Here is a 15421-nt window from a genome sequence, read left to right as displayed (position 1 = left end):
TGTACTACTATTTGAAATGTTGCCAACGCATTCAGAATCCTAGAACTTATTGTTAGGCTGCCGCTTCCTGTGGAAGCACAAGCGGGAAGGCACACAAAGGCGCACACAAAAGGAGAACAAGGAGGAGCTCGGGGAATCTGCGCTGTGTTTTTGTGCTGGTTGTGGCACGATGCAGACTGCAACTGATGCCACAGTGCCACTTCTGGTCGTCGGTCGTCGGTCGGGTGTCGCTGCCAGAGGAGAGACATTGTGAAAGGCAAACAATGCGAAAAAACTTTAATAAAAGCACTCGTACTCGGACTCCATGGCTATCCTCTTGCACTCCAGTGTGGGAGTGGTCTTTGTGGCAAGCGAAAAAATAGAAGTGTATAAAATAGAAGGGAGCAACAACAATGACAATGTCGTGGACTAAAAAGCATTCGATGGCCTGAGGGCCCCGTAAATGCAAATGCACATCAAATGTGAAGAGGATCGCCCAGGAGGGTGAGGTCTGGGTTGGAGGCTTGCAGCAATAATTGCAAGAGGCAGCAGCCACCCGCCACAAAGCCCCAGAAGGAACAGGGAGCAAGCTGTAAGAAAATATCGAAGAGGTAGCCGAGAGCAGTTCAATGCACGACGACCATAGCCAGGATGAGGATGAGGCACGAAACCCAGTTAAATGGAGCACTGGGATACGCGGACGGGGGGATGCGAGTCCGAATTGCAGAGTCGTGGAAGGGAATGGCCACTCCATTTGATGGCAGGAGCAGCAGCGGCAGCAGCAGCACCACTTGAAACAAAAGTCGAGGCGAGTACGGGTTCTGGGGCCAGGGCAGGGCAATTGTGTTTGCTGTTGGTAAAACACACAACGTAATAAAGGAACTACGCTACGACCAGGCAAATGGTAAATGGAAAATGGGAAATGGGAAATGGTAGCTGGACGGGCTATAAACCTTTCAGCCATTGCTGCCATTAACCAACTTTGGATCCGAGGGCTGGGGCCAACTCAAAAATAAACATGGCGCAACAAAGTAAAGCATAAAGGAGCAAAACAAAACCCAAAATGAATAGACCAAACAATGCAATACCTATGTCTGCAAAGGGGAGAGAGTTTTAGCTACGAACTAGCTATACCCTGGACTTTGATTGAATAGTGAAAGAAGTAGAGGCAGGGCTTGTTGTATCTTTCCTTTGTGGGGTGGAACATACAAGCAGCTGAAGCTGAGACTGGAGGATATATTCTCCCACAGTGACTACTCCCAAGTGCACTCCATAAACCGAAACGACTGCCAGTTGCCGCATCCAAATTCTAGGGTATCAAAACTGCATGGCAGAGGGTCGGTGAGGTCGGGAGGCAAGTTTGTTTGTTTGTTTCTGGCCATAAAGTGGTCGGGATTAATGGCAAAATGGCGTCAGTTTGTTTTGTGATTTTCTTCCATGTTGTTTTTTGCTTGTTGCACACAAATGCAAAAAAAATACACGACCAAGGAGAGGCCAGAAAAACGACTGGACATACAACATGTCCATGTCCAGGGCCAAAGAGTCGGACAGGACAGGCCAGGCCAGGACAGAGGACAATGCAACCAAAAAAACAGGCAACGAGGCATGTTAACGTGGCACAAACATAGCAGAAGAGGAGCATGTGTGTGTGTGTGTGTTTGTGGTGTTGCATTTACCTAAGAGAACGAGTCTGTGTATGTGTGCTGCGTATGCGACACGTGTGCAAATTGTGCCCCAAAGTGTCATTTGTTACGTTTTACGTTACTTCCGGTCTGTCGCATCGTTGGCTATAAATAGCCTGAGAAAAAATGGGACTAGGGTCGGGACGGCGAATCAAGAGGTACACAGATGTGTACTTATTTCGACTGTTATAGTTGCTCAATCACGGTGATTCTTGGTTTATGGCTAGATATTGGTGTTATGTTTAAACATGCCAAAAATCAGCGAAGTATCTTTGAAAATGTGCAAGCCACAGTCACATTTGTGGCACAAAAAACCAGCCATATTATCTAGATACATTTCTGATTAATAATAAAGATAATACCCCGACATATTACCTTATCTTTTACCCTCTACAGAATGTATGCATGTACATAATATGTTTGTGCATACATATGGATTTTCCATGCACTTCTGTGAGTTTTCTCTCGACCGGATGCATTTGTGCAGCTGCTGCACTCACTGCTGCTGACCATGGCATGGGATGGGAAAGCTTTTAGGGGGAAGTTGGCATTATTAATTACGATACATGCCACACGAATGCTGCATGCTGCCAATTTGAAGGTCGTTCAGCAGGAGGCAAGCGGAAGGGAGTGGGAGTGGGCGGATGGGAGGTGGCAGGCCAATCAACATGCTGCAGCATTCGATTGCTGACAGAGCAATCAGAGCAGAATCGAGAGGCCCTCCGAGTCCCATTTGAAGCCAAATCCCTTAACTAGTAATGCCTTTGCCAGCCAGCCAAGGCCATTAGCCTGTGCAGGTTGGAATGGGTTGGGATTTGGGGGCTGGATGAGTGGGTGGCCAGCAGGTGGTGGCTAGGTGGTGCGTACATTGAGGCACATTTTTGCAGGTGTCACGTTTTATTTTTAGCGCTAGCATGGGCCAGGCCGTAAAGGGTCTCTCTCTCTGCGAGTAGTTCTTTGGTTCGATCTGGTTGGTTCTCCCATAAGCAGCACATATCCAGCAGAGCCATCCTTTAATATTTAATGCCAACAATCAGCCTGAATAATTGATGAACACGTGTACCGCCACGGGCCAAAGGGAGCGGCAGGACACCGACTGAGAGAGACACAAAGAGTAGAGTTGGAGTTGGATGTGGAGCTGCGGCAGGAGCAGGAGGCGCTTTGTTTGCTGTTGGTTTTTGTGTCTGGCGCACGGCAATTAACTTGTTTAAGCCACCAAGTAAACATGGCCAACACATTTGTCAGAGTCACTGTCAATGTCAGCAGTGGGTGGGGTGGGAGGACTATAACTCGGAATGGGATATCTACGGTACAGTATGCCTTACCTATAAGAATCGTCACAACAACGCCTGCCTGTGGGGTAGGGAGTATCCTTCGCTTATTTCGACAGTTTTGGGCGCCAAATATATGCACATATACTCGTTCGTATACTATATACTATGTATGATATGGTGGGGGGCTGTGGGTTAACACGACACTTTTATATGGAGGGGAGAATATTCACTTGATTTTTTCACGTTTATTTTCACACACAAACATTGACACTGGCATGTAGGGGGGGGGTGGTGGCGAGAGCGCAAGGGGGCGGGCAAACAAATTGGAAAACGAAACAATGCTCAATAACAATGAGTTTCATACGATTGAAAATGATATTTGTTGGTTTCTCTGAAGGCTGCACAAGCGCGAACAAAAGGCGTCCATCAAGCACGAAGGATAAACTCTTTCTGTCTTCTGATTGAAAAGGAAACGACGAGTCGGAAAATCTACTGGCAGCTGACTAAACTCGAAGCGAGAGAGAGGAGAGACAGAGAGAGCTTTTCTCCAGAGAGAGCTTTGCCTTTGCTCTCTGAAGAGTTTCCTCTTTGGTCCTGTGTCAGAATTTTTGCAGCGAAATTCCAGGGGAAACTGCACAAGGATAGGGGAGAGCCACAGCCGGAGAGAGAGAGAGAGGAAAGCCGGCAGAATGAGGCTTTCAAACTATTCCAAACACCACCCCAAAGCCGCACAACAACAAATCCACCCCAAGTGCCACCCCCCGCAAATATGAAAGCCCGACAGCAGTCTATGCTAGATAAACAAAGTAATGTACTATTAGGGGTGCATGGCATGGATGCTAGGGGTTGGGGGTGGGAGAGATGCCCCTTCCCCGCGCTCGATATTCTTAACTATAATTATTCTTTAAACAAAAACAATATGAATTCACATCATCCAACCAAAATTCAAACTAACTCAAAACAATAGAAATCTTAAAGGAATATTAATACTTAAACTTATGGGGTCAATTCTTTTAGGTCTTCAAATGTAAATCAATTATTTCGTATTGGAGAGATGCCCCTTCCCCGAGCTCGACATTCTTAACTATAATTATTCTTTAAACCAAAACAATATGAATTCACATCATCAAACCAAAATTCAAACTAACTCAAAACACAACTCAAACATTAATACTTAAACTTATGGGGTCAATTCTTTTAGGTCTTCAAATGTAAATCAATTATTTCGTTGCCTTCCATACCCTGGGCTTTGGGTGTATCTTCGGGATCCAGTAGGTCTCCATCGAAGCTGTTTTATTAGATATAGAATCAGGCTTTATATTATATTGTTACATTTGCAGCAACGATTTACTTACAATAATTTCACCAGATGGACATCACAGTTCAGTTCGTCGGCACACTTCAGATACAATAACTTGAAGACATCCTTCTTCTTCATGCCTATCAGGATGGGCCGCTTGAACTTATCACCCTGAACTTTCAACTGGAATTTGTGTGCTTTCTTCATCAAAACGGAGGAAGCGGCGGCCCCGTTCTTGTGGCTATTATCCGACTTCATTGCGCGACCTTCTGCATGGATAATTAAAGGTGAGATGTCTCTTTGGGTTATTAATTCAAGGAGCACTTACTCAGAGTGTGAAACTTCATGAGGCGAATGCTGTGGGGCGTATCGGTGGGCTCTACCAGAGTGTCGTACATGTCAATCAGAATATCTTCCACATCCACGCCATTGCGCTCGGCCACCTCCTTGAACATGTGCACAAATTTCCGATGCCGACGCAACTTGTAGTTCTGTATCTCCCCCAACCTATGGGTAAGATCGGAAAAAATGCTGTAGGAAGAAGACTATGCCAATTTCTCTACCAATATCGTACCAAGACAAGGCTATATCCATGGGTGGATTCTCAGATTCAACAGGTGCTTCCTCCACTGGTTTAGAGTCCTCGGCCTCGTCGTCAGAGTCAAGATTCACCTACGGCAAAAGGATAGTGTTAACATTAATCGATTCCACACACAATTTGGCAATTACTTACAAAACCCTCGACACGTGGTAACACATCAGATACCAAGTCAATGCTATCCAAAACATTTGATCGCGCTGCTAGCTCAGCCATCTGTTGCCGCCGACTGGTGGGCATTGGAATGGAAACGGACCCACTGAAAGATTCCAATATGGTGGTCTGTCTTTGGTCAGACTTGGATTGACTGTCGTTCTTTTTTTATCAACACTCTCCGCTTGGGCGGTGATGGTGATGGCTGCTTGGCCTCAGGTTGCTGGGCCACTTTGCCCAGCGAGGAGCGGGTGCGTCTGGCCACGGGCCCAGAGAGGGTTTTCGCTTCCTCTGCTTTAGCCTTCTCTTGCTCCAGCTCTAACAACATTTTGGAGACGGGGGTGAGCGAACGTGACGGCTCTTCTGCTTGTCCGCCTGTTGCTTCCTCCTCTATGGGCGGCTTCTCATCTTGCTGCACATTTTTCTTGCCCTTGCGGCCCTTTTTCTTGGTCGGTGCTGTGGTTGTATCATTCACTTTGGCTTTGCTGGACTTCTTGGTAGTGGAATGCTCAACAAGTAGCTCAGCCTCCAGCTCCTTGGAGAACGAGTCATTCGTGGGACTGTAAGTCTCTTTAGGAGGAACTGCAAAAGAAAACATTTGATTTGTTAAATCAATCCATCGAATTATATGCTTTTTAGTTGTGCTACCAGTAACGCGATTAATGGTTCGTAAGGAGCTAAATATGTCGTACTCGTCGTCAGACATTTCAGCGTTAATCTGGGAAACAAATTTAAAATTTAAATTTATATTTTGTTGACAGGACGCTAAAGTGCCCGCTTATTGATAAAATAGACGGAACAACCTTCAATAATATACCAAAATATCTCATTTTCAAAATATACCTACTGTCAATATACCGAAGCCTACTGCTTTTTATCTTATTTTTAATAAAACTATCAAACTCTCAGCCCAGACAGTAAATAAAAAATCCGTTTAGTGAAGCCATTGTCTGTGGGCTGAAAGCATTATTTTGCTGGTAACATTACTTATTCTTTGAAATACCTTATTTACGATAAACGATTGCATTTGACATCGATTTGTCTCAGCTGTTCGCAAATCTGAGCTGTGAATGTCATGCAAAATTATTCAGAAATCGTTGTGAATGGCTCTTCCAGCCAGCACTTTAATAGTAAATTAACATTTGTGCCAACTAAATGTACTTAAAACTATAGCAGATTCGCTATAGCCGCTGCCCCGAAGGGCATTTTGTGTGTGTGCTCCTGTGTGTCCTCGCGTTGATATTTCGTGTTTTAAAACCCCGTGCAAATAGCTCTTGACGAAGCTGCTTGCGTGCCATTTTTCTGTTGGGTCTAAGAAAGTGGTCTCTGAAGCAGAAGAAAAGCGAAAAGAAAAGTGAATAGGCAATTTGACGTTAGCAGAGCCAGCAGCAACTCGATCCTCTCACGGCAATGACGTCCACAAACAATCTGGTCGATGTTGTGCGTCACTATCAGCGGAGCATCGAGAGGCACGGCGAGGACGAGAAGAGGGTAAGTGTGTGTGTGTGTGTGTGTTTAATGTTTGTGTCCCCTACCCTCACCCATACATACCGCTTGATGTCAGTTTTGTCAGTCGTCGGGGTCGTGCACCTGGTCCCTTTCATTTTCTTGCGAAATGTCAAAACATTTCAGAGACCTGCCGCATGGCTTAGACCCTAAGCTAGGGTCTAATCTAACCTCTAATCGTCTGTAAAAATATTTTCAACCCCCAGCTGATGCACTGCATCACAAAGCTGTTCAATCTGCCCATCAAATTCGAGCACCTGCAGGAGACGGGCATTGGCAAGACGGTGAATGCTCTGCGAAAATTGAACGGCGAGGTTGGGGTGGCCGCCCGCACTCTAGTCACACGATGGAAGGCCATGGTGGCCGCCGAGGAGGAGCCCGCCGAGCCAACGCCATCGGCAACGGCAAACACAAGCCACGAGGAGGATTCGGGAAAATCGAATGGTCGGCGATCCAGTGAGGATGACAAGGAACAGGAGTACAAAGGCAGCAATTCATCCAGCGGCGACGACGCACACAGCAGCAGCAAGCGAAAGTCCCGGCACGACGAGAGCAGCTCCAAGAGCAAGTCCGAGAGAAGCAGCAGCAGTAAGCATCACTCGAAGAGCTCCAAGTCCGAATCGGACAAGAAACACAAGAGCAGCCGCCATGATAGGTCGAGGGACAAGGACAAGGAAAAGGACAAGGAAAGGGAGAGCCACAAGGAGTCCAAGCAGCACAGGGACGAGAAATCTAATGGCGAACACAAGACTAAGGACTCGTCCTCATCAAACAAGTCGCGCAGCAGCAGCAGCAGTCACAGGAACAGCACCAGCACAAGCCACCACAGCAGCAAATCCGAGAGTCACAAAAACGAGAAAGAACACCGCGAATCAAAGCACGAAAAGAGCTTGAAAGAGGTAAGAAAGAAGACTTTACCATTGACAACATCGTCATATGGCTTCCATTAACTTATACTTCTCTCAGGATAAGGAAAAACCTAAACACATCGATCAAAAAACACCGAAAGGTAAATCGGATAGGCACAAGTCATCTTCCTCATCGTCCAAGTCATCCAAGCGACATCACAGCCCGCAGCGGCAGGAGGAGGAGTTCGCCACACCCAAGCCCAAAATAGCGAAAACCAAAACGACCAAAGATATAACCGGTCAAGAGGAGTCTGTGGATGGCTTCGACTCCAGCATGGGCGCCAATTTCGATGACGTTCTCGGCATGCTCAACATGCCCATGAGCAGCAGCAAGAAAAGCAGCTTCAAAGCTAAGCATGTGGCCAAGCCACACACCACAGCAGCCTCTACTTCCTCAACATCATCAGCAGCAGCTGCCGCAGCAGCTGTTGCACCATCCTACAGGGAGGCTTCCTCCAGCAGCAGCCGACCCGTCACTACCAAAGTAATTTACCAAAAGTCGCTCCAAGTCCATAGATCCGACCATTGATAATCATAAAATCATAAAATGCTCTTCCCTTAGAAACCCGAGCTACTGGCCTCCACCGCCAAGCTGGAGCCACTGGATCCGAGCATTGCCCTAGAGCTGCCAACCATTTCGAACAACTACAAACCCTTGCCCCTTAATCAGACGGTCATGGATGTGGTATTCAACCATGGCGGGGGATCCCACAAGCCCTCTGCCGCGCGCTACTTCAACGAATCGGAGGCCCTGGCCGCAGGCATTTCCTCAAAGACAATGCGGTGGGTACTTCCTCTAGTCTCTTACCAATCAACCATTTGATTATGTCTTTTGGTTGAACGGCAGCACTAAGATCTACTCAGGTGTGAGGACTGGCCAAATTCTGCAGGTGGCCTCACTATTTGATCTGTGCACTCGAGTCCTTCAGAAGAATATTGATGGTAAGTGAGAATGGAATGGACTTAAATGTATTTCAAGTTTTGCTTACCAAACAAAAACAATATTTTGTTTTTGGTCTTTGGTCTCAAAATGTGCTTTGGGTTGCTAACTTTAATTTGTTGTCTGACAGCCTTGGAGTACACCGGTGGCGTGCCTTTTGAGGTACTTCGACCGGTTCTGGAGAGAGCAACGCCTCAGCAGCTGTTAAACTTCGAGGAGTACAATCCGTATCTAATGGAAGATAGCGATATCCTATGGCAGATGCATGTCACGCGCAACTGTCGCAGCCAGAGGCGTGAGGAGATGGAGACATGGCGTGAAATGTTCTTGGTACGCACCGACCTTTCATTATCTGAAAAACGAACATAAAGCTAAGATATTTTCCCTTGCAGCGCTGCCAAGAGGAGAAGGATCGCAAGCTCAGCATACTCGCGGAGAGCATCCGGGCCTCGCAGAAAATCAGCGAGGCTCCAGTGCGCAAAACTCAGTTGGCATTCGTGGACTCGATGGTAAAGCCTCCACGCAACGTGCAACGCAAGCAGGAGCAGTACGGCACCAGGGGCAAACTGATAGCAACACCAGCCGCCCGAGTGGCGGCCCTCTCCAGTGTGACGCCCAATGCGGCCAAGGTGGGCGATGCCCGACTGCGAGTACTGGGTGCCGGGCGTGACACGGCGCAAATGGGTAAGTGAATTGGGAAGTGTGAATTTTGTGTGATTTAACTTAATTTTTCCTTCTGCAGCTGTGGCTCCCATGCGACCCAAAAAGGCTCCTCTGATGGCCAAGACCTTGCAGTTTATGCGCGGACGCCACAAGAGATAGAATGTGAAATAGTAGGGGGCAGCTATTACAATGTTACAATCAATCTTATACTCAACAAAACACATCATCAACTTCAAACTGTAATGCGGCGGCCGCATGTTTTTCTCTTCTTCACGGGAGATCCGTTTGCGGCATCCGGTACCGCCCAGGTTATTATTTATTCATGTTCTATCCCCTTGGATAATTCACACATTGATTCTATCGTGTACTATAGCTCCTAAGTTCGATTTATAGCTATTGTAAGTCAAAGTTTTGTTGTTGGAGAGATTCGATTATGTTCAGGTTTGTAGTTGGATCTGTCTAAACTCAATTGTCAATAAGATAAATTCTAAATTTAAGTTCGTTTGTCCCAGAGGGCTGTGCGAGTGTCGAAAGTCAAACAGAGGAGAAGAAGTGGTTCCAGGCCGTTTCAGATTCAGACTCAAAATTGTATATACATCTATGTTAATCCCACATGTTAATCGAAATTTATAAACCTAATGCTATAATCAAAGGCCTTTTATTCCACTAGTAAACCAAGGAAGTTGTATGAATCAGTCAGTAATCAGTAGCTCAATGGCCGACCAGAGACTTGCTGACATTTGAGAGGAGTCGATCGATCACACTAATTGTTAATATAATGGGATAAATTATAGAATATAGAATACAACCCGCCCCCCTAGCAGAGACAAAGAGGAAACCAATTGTTGCCCACACACACAAACACACACATACACATAATAGTAACAGTAATATTATACAGACTTATTACAAATAAATTATTTTCAAGCATAAAACATTGGAACTGGAAATTCATTTGTTCTCGATTAAGCTCCAATGCAGTAGAGCGTCTTGCTGCTTCCGTAGAACACATCGACCAACCGCTGGCAGGAACTATTCATGGCTAACAGGCGATTCGACGTGCCCGATAGGTAAGAGGTCGATGAGGTGGAACATCCCCCACTGCTGTTCTCACTGTGTGTGGGGAAAAAGAGAAACTCATTACAAATCAATTCGGAAATGCAAATGGAAATACCCACCTCATGGGAGTGAGCTTCTTGATGTCCCAGAGCCTCAAGCTGCCATCGCTGCAGGTTGTGGCCAAGTGCTGATTGTGTGGACTCCAAGCCAAAGAGCTAACCGGTGCCGGATGATCCTTCAGCTCGCTGAGCTGTGCCCCAGCGGCCAGATCGAATATGCGCACCTTGGCCTCCTCCCCGGCGGCGGCCAGCATTTTGCCATCGGGACTGAACGCCAGGTTGGTCACTGCTTGGCGGCAATCTGCAAACACACGCATCAGCTTGCCGCTGGTGGCACACCACAAACGCACCGAGTGATCTGCGGATCCAGTGGCCAAGTAGTTTCCATTCGGATGAAAGGCAACGCACTGTAAATAAATCAGAACTTTAGGCATATGTTTACAGGAAAAATAGTTATCTTGCTAGCCCACCTCTACGTCCTGCGTGTGGCCTGCATAGATAATGAGTGCGTGCTCGCGTTCCAGGGACCACAGGCGGGCGCTCAAATCTTTGGAGCCTGTGACCACATACTGGCCCACGGGGCTCTCGTCCATGCACCAAATAGGATAGTTGTGGCTGCGGTATATGGCAGCGCAATGCAGGTTGTGGGCCCGCCAACAGCGCATTGTGGAGTCCTTCGAGACGCTGTACAGGAGCGGATAGTGAGCAGAGAAGCGTACGTCGGTGACGCCTCTGGTATGCCCACGCAGCTGCAGGCCGCCATATTCATTGCTGTGTAACGAAATTATGTTCAAAGAAATTGTTCAGTAGTGGAGAAAACGCTTCACTTACAAGGAATTGTCTGCATATTTTAGGCGCTCCGCTCTGCTGCGTTGCCGACGCTCTTCCTCTGTGAATTCAGTTTTTTCCTCGTTGCTTGCTGTCTCATCCTCTTCCTCCTCGTTGTTCTCGCAGTTGTTGAGCTCCCAGGGGCACTGCGATTGCGGGTAGCGTCTGTAGAAGCTCTTGCCCCGACAACTGTGCTGATTGAGCTGCCACAGCTGAACGGAGGAGTTGTCGAAGCCCGCCACCATGTGGCACTCGCTGGCATCCACATGAGCCGCAGTGAGGCCACGCGTACGCTCGCTGATCTTCAGGAAGCGTGGGAGTTCGATCTGAGCCTTGAGTACTTGAGATGTGCAGGACTTGAGGGTTTCCAAGCAGCCATCAACGTTGAGCTGCGACCTAACGGCCTCTGCGAATTCGTCGCCGTCCGGCTCCTTCTTTATGTCGCTCTCCAGCTTGACGGTTGGCTCCTCGGCGGGTCGTTTTCTGCTATTTTTCTCTGCACTGGACTTGCCCGGCTTCTGCTCGTTACGAATACTGAAAGTGCCGGATGCGTCTTCCACATCCTCTGCATCGACGTCGTCTGTCAGTCCCATCAGATGATCTTCGCTGAAGACGCGCTGCTCGTTCTCCACGATCTGCACATGCAGCCAGGTGTACAGCAGGTTCATGATCAGCACATGGCCACGGCGCTGCAGATAGCCACACATCTTGTCCACCACCTGAGATGTGGTGTGCAGCTCGTACTTGGAGGAGCGAAAGTGGGCCACGATGTCGTCTGCCTCGGCAGTTTCCAGCTTAATGCAGCCACTGAGTATCTGCAGCAGGTTCATGAAGTAGTCCAGCTCCGTGTCGCCGGTGTCCTGCGCCTCCCGCGCAAAGCGTATGTGGAAGGTTGACTCTGTGCTGGTGCAGCCATTGATCTTAGTGGGCAAAGGGGCGTCGTACAGGTCCACCGGCGCCACCAGATGTGCATACTTTCTCAGCAGCTCGACGGCGCCCTTGGCTTCACGTGCTTTCAGCAGATCCAAGTAGAAGTGGCACAGCATGGGCCCGTAGAAGCGCTTCATCTCGATTCGCAGCGGCTCCGGCTGGGCCTCCACGAACTGCGAGAAGCGTCCGAACTGCTGGTCCACCATGTGCTGGTTGTTGGTGATCACCTGAACGTTCGAGTAGGTGAAACTGTTGCCGCCATGCAGGTCCGTCTCTAGCATTTTGCTCACTGCAAACTGATTTTTGTTTTGCAGCAGGAGAAAGTCCGAGCGGCGGAATCGCTCATTACTCTGTAGGGGGGAAGTGAAAATGATTAGCATATGGAGAGTACATTGATTTGCGGTGCAGCAGCACAGCTCGTACCACATAGTTTTTCTGCTTCAGCAGCAGTCCTACGGCGCAGCGCAGTAAATCGGTTTTCGAGGATTTTTTGGTTACAGTTGTCTTTATGCCGGCGCCACCAGTGTAGTTGGGCGAAGAGGCGTGCGCGTGGTTATTGTTGTTGTTGTTGTTGATGTTGGCACTGGGCAAACTCATATTTGAGCAGTCGATGCAAAGAATCCTGATCCTGTCCTGCAACTCACGCAAGCATCAGTGTTGCGTGCTTTGACAGTCGCTTCCGTTGACCAATGAGGCTCCTTCTACTCGATCATGTGCTTTGAAAATGTAACTTCCCGTTTTTCGTGGTTCCAGTCTTCTATTGCTTACAATTGATTGAACCGAAATTGATTTGGGCCGCTAAAGTTAATAATTTTTATGCAGTTGCATAGCGATGGTAAGTTTATTTATCGATGTATTAGATTTCTTTACGTTACATGTTCCGCCGTGACGTGCGTAACGTAACGATTTGAAATTTGTTTTTGCTAAATTAGTTTGTTTTGGTTTGCTCATTCGTTTCTCTAAAACTTTAGCTTGATGGCTGTTCTTGTTGTTTATTATGTTTTTGTGCAAGTTTGGATGCATTTAATGGAATATGAAGAAATCTTAGCACAGTAGAGATGGGACACCGATACGCCGACAAAGCAAATATCGATGTGTTTACAGCTATCGACTGCCATAATTTCAACAACAGCTGTTCGATTGTTATTGTTTTATTGTTGCTCCTCCCGCTCCCGTTCAGTTTCTGTTTCTTTTATTTCATTTCGCTGCGCGTTTGACTGACTTGGTACTGTAAAACGGTATTTGTACTTGATCTTTAAGCATAACCAACATGAGCAGCACATCAAAGTTCGTGAGCGAATTCTGTGATATTATCGACTCCTATGGCGGGCGTGATAAGGTAAAACCAATCAAGCACCAAAATCAATTAACAATTAATAGGCACCACCTGTTTTGTTTACCCTTTACTCAAAAGCGTGTGTTCGCCTAATACTATTCATTTAAGAAACTGCATCGTGGCATTATGACGGGTCCATTAAGAGGGGCCTGTCTCCGTCCCGACCTTGAACCAACAGGTTTTTCAGCTCTTCGCAGTGGTTTTTGAGAGCTTTCGACGAGGAAGTCTCAGTTTTGGACCTTGCCTCACTTCTTGCATTTGGCAATGGCTTCGATTCGCATGATTCGACCTGGCTTATCAGCTCAGGCAATAATACTCACAAGAGTTTAGTCGTCGGCGGCTGACTTAAGATAATGTTGAATACTATGGCCGGCAAGCAGTTAACCCGCTGCCAAATAAAGAAGATTATACGCTGCGAGAGAAAGGTTTGTTCACTTTCGTACTGGCCACGGAATGGGGGAGCAAGGGGGAAATTCGATGACCTACAAAAGCAATCGGTCGAACCCCATTCCCATTGATTTCAAAGCAAATATCCTGCAATATTAATAGACAGTCGAGTAAACATTGAAGCCATCATCAGTGCAGGAGGAGGAGGACTCCATTTCACTCCCTCTGACTCCAGTCTTGTGGCAGCATTTACGCAAGATGCTTGTGGCATTCCTGGTGTTCTTTTTATCGCTGATGGTTTTTTATCTGTTTGTGACAACAAAACAATTCCACAAATGGCAATTATAGGGGATCGAGGGGGATCGGATAGCGGGAGGCTCCGTAAAAGGGGTCAAGTGAGTGCAAACAGAGACACGGGGTGCTGTTCGCTTGATAAATTGGATACACAGCTGTACCCAATGCACTGAGTAAATAATATCTATTTGTCTTTCTCTCTCACTCTTTCTTTTCACAGGTGATGAAAGCGCTCTGCTACAGTGCCAAACTGGTGGCTGGCTACCATGCGAAGAGGAATCCCGATTTGGCCAAGCGATATGCCACGGCCAGCTCAAAGATATCCGGAGCCAGGGCCACCCTGCGGCTGATCGACGACATTCCCATGATACAGTACGCCCTGGAGTATGGCTTGGGGGAGAATGAGCCGGATCGCGTTATGGCCGTGCTGGGGGTGACGGCCAATATCGTGGACCTGCTGTACTACCCAATCGAGAAGGTCTGCTGGCTGGCCGAGCACAAGATTGTGGATGTGAAGAATGCGGACAGATGGGACAACGTAAATTCCATATTCTGGGTGCTCTCCGTTTACCTCAACCTGATGCGGTACATTGAAAATTAATTTTAATTACAAGATCGCCTAATCCCATGGGTTTCTCTTGCAGAACAATGCGTAACTTCTCCCTGAATCAGGAAAAACTGAGCTGCAATCCAAAGCTAAGCGAGTGAGTTATCTATTTTCAGTTACACATTTTCCAACACTCTTGACTCATTCCCTACTTGCAGCATTGATGCCACTACCTTGGCCAAGCATCGCCTCGAGCTGGTGTCCATCGCTCGCATATCCCTGGACTTTGTGCACGCTGTCAGCACCCTTCCCGGAGGCTATCTGTGGGGCGGCAAGCTCTCGACCTTCCAGGTGGGGGCGATAGGCACCCTATCCGCCGGCCTGGGCATCTATCAGATCTTTGCAAAAAGAAGACTGAACAAGTAGTGGTCGCCGCTCGCCTTTTTGTACTCGTATTTTTGTTGATCGAAATTTTTAAACTAGTCCTTAGAAGTTTTTGTACGTTAGTAGAGTAAGTTTAACCGCGCAACAAGTGTCTAGCATGTAAGATAATTGAGAAGCACAAAATACACGCTTAAAAATTGAGAAAGTCTTGTGATGGTTCTTGGTCTGTGTGTCCTTTATTATCTGATACTTCATTTTATTGTGTGTTTGCTGTTAGGTTCCGATACATGTAATGGAGTACAGTATGTGTATGCTCTCTGTTCTGTTTTAGTGTGCCTTTAGCATGCCAGCATATAAGGCTTAACATAATGTACAGGCTCCGCTCTCTTCATGAATATTGTCATCGCCCTGCCGAGGCGAGGGTTCATTACAAGAAATATGAATAATAATTATGTTTATGTTTGTTTCATTTATACGATTTGTCATCAGTTTAGCAGTCATTGTATACAATGTTCTTCCCTAGGCATATTTAAAATACTCATATGTCTGTTATTATACTCGTTATGTTTAGGGGTTTATAACTTGAATTTCTCG

At 47.1% G+C, this 15421-nt stretch overlaps 5 protein-coding genes across 7 annotated transcripts; 2 read left to right on the top strand and 3 right to left on the bottom strand.

Moving 5' to 3' along the window:
* Window positions 1-4098: 4098 nt before the first annotated feature.
* LOC117896342 (uncharacterized protein CG4449-like) lies at window positions 4099-5104 on the bottom strand. The gene is made up of 5 exons (XM_034804585.1): window positions 4969-5104; window positions 4810-4907; window positions 4564-4742; window positions 4291-4504; window positions 4099-4223 (listed from the first exon to the last, which is right to left on the bottom strand). Exons 1-5 carry the CDS (start codon window positions 5071-5073, stop codon window positions 4133-4135), a joined length of 687 nt encoding a protein of 228 aa, XP_034660476.1. The 5' UTR covers window positions 5074-5104; the 3' UTR covers window positions 4099-4132.
* On the bottom strand, window positions 5092-5775 carry LOC117896343 (uncharacterized protein CG4449-like). The gene is made up of 2 exons (XM_034804586.1): window positions 5635-5775; window positions 5092-5568 (listed from the first exon to the last, which is right to left on the bottom strand). Exons 1-2 carry the CDS (start codon window positions 5690-5692, stop codon window positions 5126-5128), a joined length of 501 nt encoding a protein of 166 aa, XP_034660477.1. The 5' UTR covers window positions 5693-5775; the 3' UTR covers window positions 5092-5125.
* A 290-nt stretch (window positions 5776-6065) lies between these two features.
* LOC117897855 (transcription elongation factor B polypeptide 3) lies at window positions 6066-9836 on the top strand. 2 transcript variants are annotated; one of them, XM_034806928.1, is made up of 8 exons: window positions 6066-6477; window positions 6699-7391; window positions 7459-7884; window positions 7963-8183; window positions 8248-8342; window positions 8471-8670; window positions 8733-9021; window positions 9086-9836. In XM_034806928.1, exons 1-8 carry the CDS (start codon window positions 6397-6399, stop codon window positions 9160-9162), a joined length of 2082 nt encoding a protein of 693 aa, XP_034662819.1. In that variant the 5' UTR covers window positions 6066-6396; the 3' UTR covers window positions 9163-9836. The 2 variants fall into 2 exon arrangements, with proteins under 2 accessions (XP_034662819.1, XP_034662817.1); XM_034806926.1 differs by having other exon boundaries at window positions 8733-9024; window positions 9083-9836.
* A 37-nt stretch (window positions 9837-9873) lies between these two features.
* LOC117897851 (TAF5-like RNA polymerase II p300/CBP-associated factor-associated factor 65 kDa subunit 5L) lies at window positions 9874-12719 on the bottom strand. The gene is made up of 5 exons (XM_034806921.1): window positions 12303-12719; window positions 10953-12229; window positions 10592-10892; window positions 10182-10528; window positions 9874-10116 (listed from the first exon to the last, which is right to left on the bottom strand). Exons 1-5 carry the CDS (start codon window positions 12474-12476, stop codon window positions 9969-9971), a joined length of 2247 nt encoding a protein of 748 aa, XP_034662812.1. The 5' UTR covers window positions 12477-12719; the 3' UTR covers window positions 9874-9968.
* Window positions 12720-13056: 337 nt separating this feature from the next.
* On the top strand, window positions 13057-15276 carry LOC117897859 (peroxisomal membrane protein 11C). Of its 2 annotated transcripts, none has more exons than XM_034806933.1 (4): window positions 13057-13218; window positions 14117-14481; window positions 14541-14600; window positions 14662-15276. In XM_034806933.1, the coding sequence occupies exons 1-4, from the start codon at window positions 13150-13152 to the stop codon at window positions 14867-14869; spliced, it is 702 nt and encodes a 233-aa protein (XP_034662824.1). In that variant the 5' UTR covers window positions 13057-13149; the 3' UTR covers window positions 14870-15276. The 2 variants fall into 2 exon arrangements, with proteins under 2 accessions (XP_034662824.1, XP_034662823.1); XM_034806932.1 differs by lacking the exon at window positions 13057-13218 and adding an exon at window positions 13527-13640.
* Window positions 15277-15421: the final 145 nt, after the last annotated feature.

This window comes from Drosophila subobscura, chromosome O (genome assembly GCF_008121235.1).
Source record: "Drosophila subobscura isolate 14011-0131.10 chromosome O, UCBerk_Dsub_1.0, whole genome shotgun sequence".
In the NCBI taxonomy this organism is placed as follows: domain Eukaryota; kingdom Metazoa; phylum Arthropoda; class Insecta; order Diptera; family Drosophilidae; genus Drosophila; species Drosophila subobscura.
Note: the sequence above shows the minus strand (reverse complement) of the source record. Positions and strands in the feature narration are given on the sequence as shown.

Excerpts from the sequence above, each read along its gene's own strand:
- LOC117896342 (XM_034804585.1), bottom strand. The coding sequence starts at position 5,073 with ATGCCCACCAGTCGGCGGCAACAGATGGCTGAGCTAGCAGCGCGATCA. Across the intron at positions 4,908-4,968 it reads TACCACGTGTCGAGGGTTTT|GTGAATCTTGACTCTGACGA; the intron begins GTAAGTAATTGC and ends CTTTTGCCGTAG. Across the intron at positions 4,743-4,809 it reads ATGGATATAGCCTTGTCTTG|GTTGGGGGAGATACAGAACT; the intron begins GTACGATATTGG and ends TCTTACCCATAG.
- LOC117896343 (XM_034804586.1), bottom strand. The coding sequence starts at position 5,692 with ATGTCTGACGACGAGTACGACATATTTAGCTCCTTACGAACCATTAAT. Across the intron at positions 5,569-5,634 it reads AACCATTAATCGCGTTACTG|TTCCTCCTAAAGAGACTTAC; the intron begins GTAGCACAACTA and ends TTTCTTTTGCAG.
- LOC117897855 (XM_034806926.1), top strand. The coding sequence starts at position 6,397 with ATGACGTCCACAAACAATCTGGTCGATGTTGTGCGTCACTATCAGCGG. Across the intron at positions 6,478-6,698 it reads ACGGCGAGGACGAGAAGAGG|CTGATGCACTGCATCACAAA; the intron begins GTAAGTGTGTGT and ends TTCAACCCCCAG. Across the intron at positions 7,885-7,962 it reads GCCGACCCGTCACTACCAAA|AAACCCGAGCTACTGGCCTC; the intron begins GTAATTTACCAA and ends CTCTTCCCTTAG.
- LOC117897851 (XM_034806921.1), bottom strand. The coding sequence starts at position 12,476 with ATGAGTTTGCCCAGTGCCAACATCAACAACAACAACAACAATAACCAC. Across the intron at positions 10,893-10,952 it reads AAATATGCAGACAATTCCTT|CAATGAATATGGCGGCCTGC; the intron begins GTAAGTGAAGCG and ends TTCGTTACACAG. Across the intron at positions 10,117-10,181 it reads AAGAAGCTCACTCCCATGAG|TGAGAACAGCAGTGGGGGAT; the intron begins GTGGGTATTTCC and ends CCCCACACACAG.
- LOC117897859 (XM_034806932.1), top strand. The coding sequence starts at position 13,569 with ATGTTGAATACTATGGCCGGCAAGCAGTTAACCCGCTGCCAAATAAAG. Across the intron at positions 14,482-14,540 it reads GTTTACCTCAACCTGATGCG|AACAATGCGTAACTTCTCCC; the intron begins GTACATTGAAAA and ends TTTCTCTTGCAG. Across the intron at positions 14,601-14,661 it reads TGCAATCCAAAGCTAAGCGA|CATTGATGCCACTACCTTGG; the intron begins GTGAGTTATCTA and ends CCCTACTTGCAG.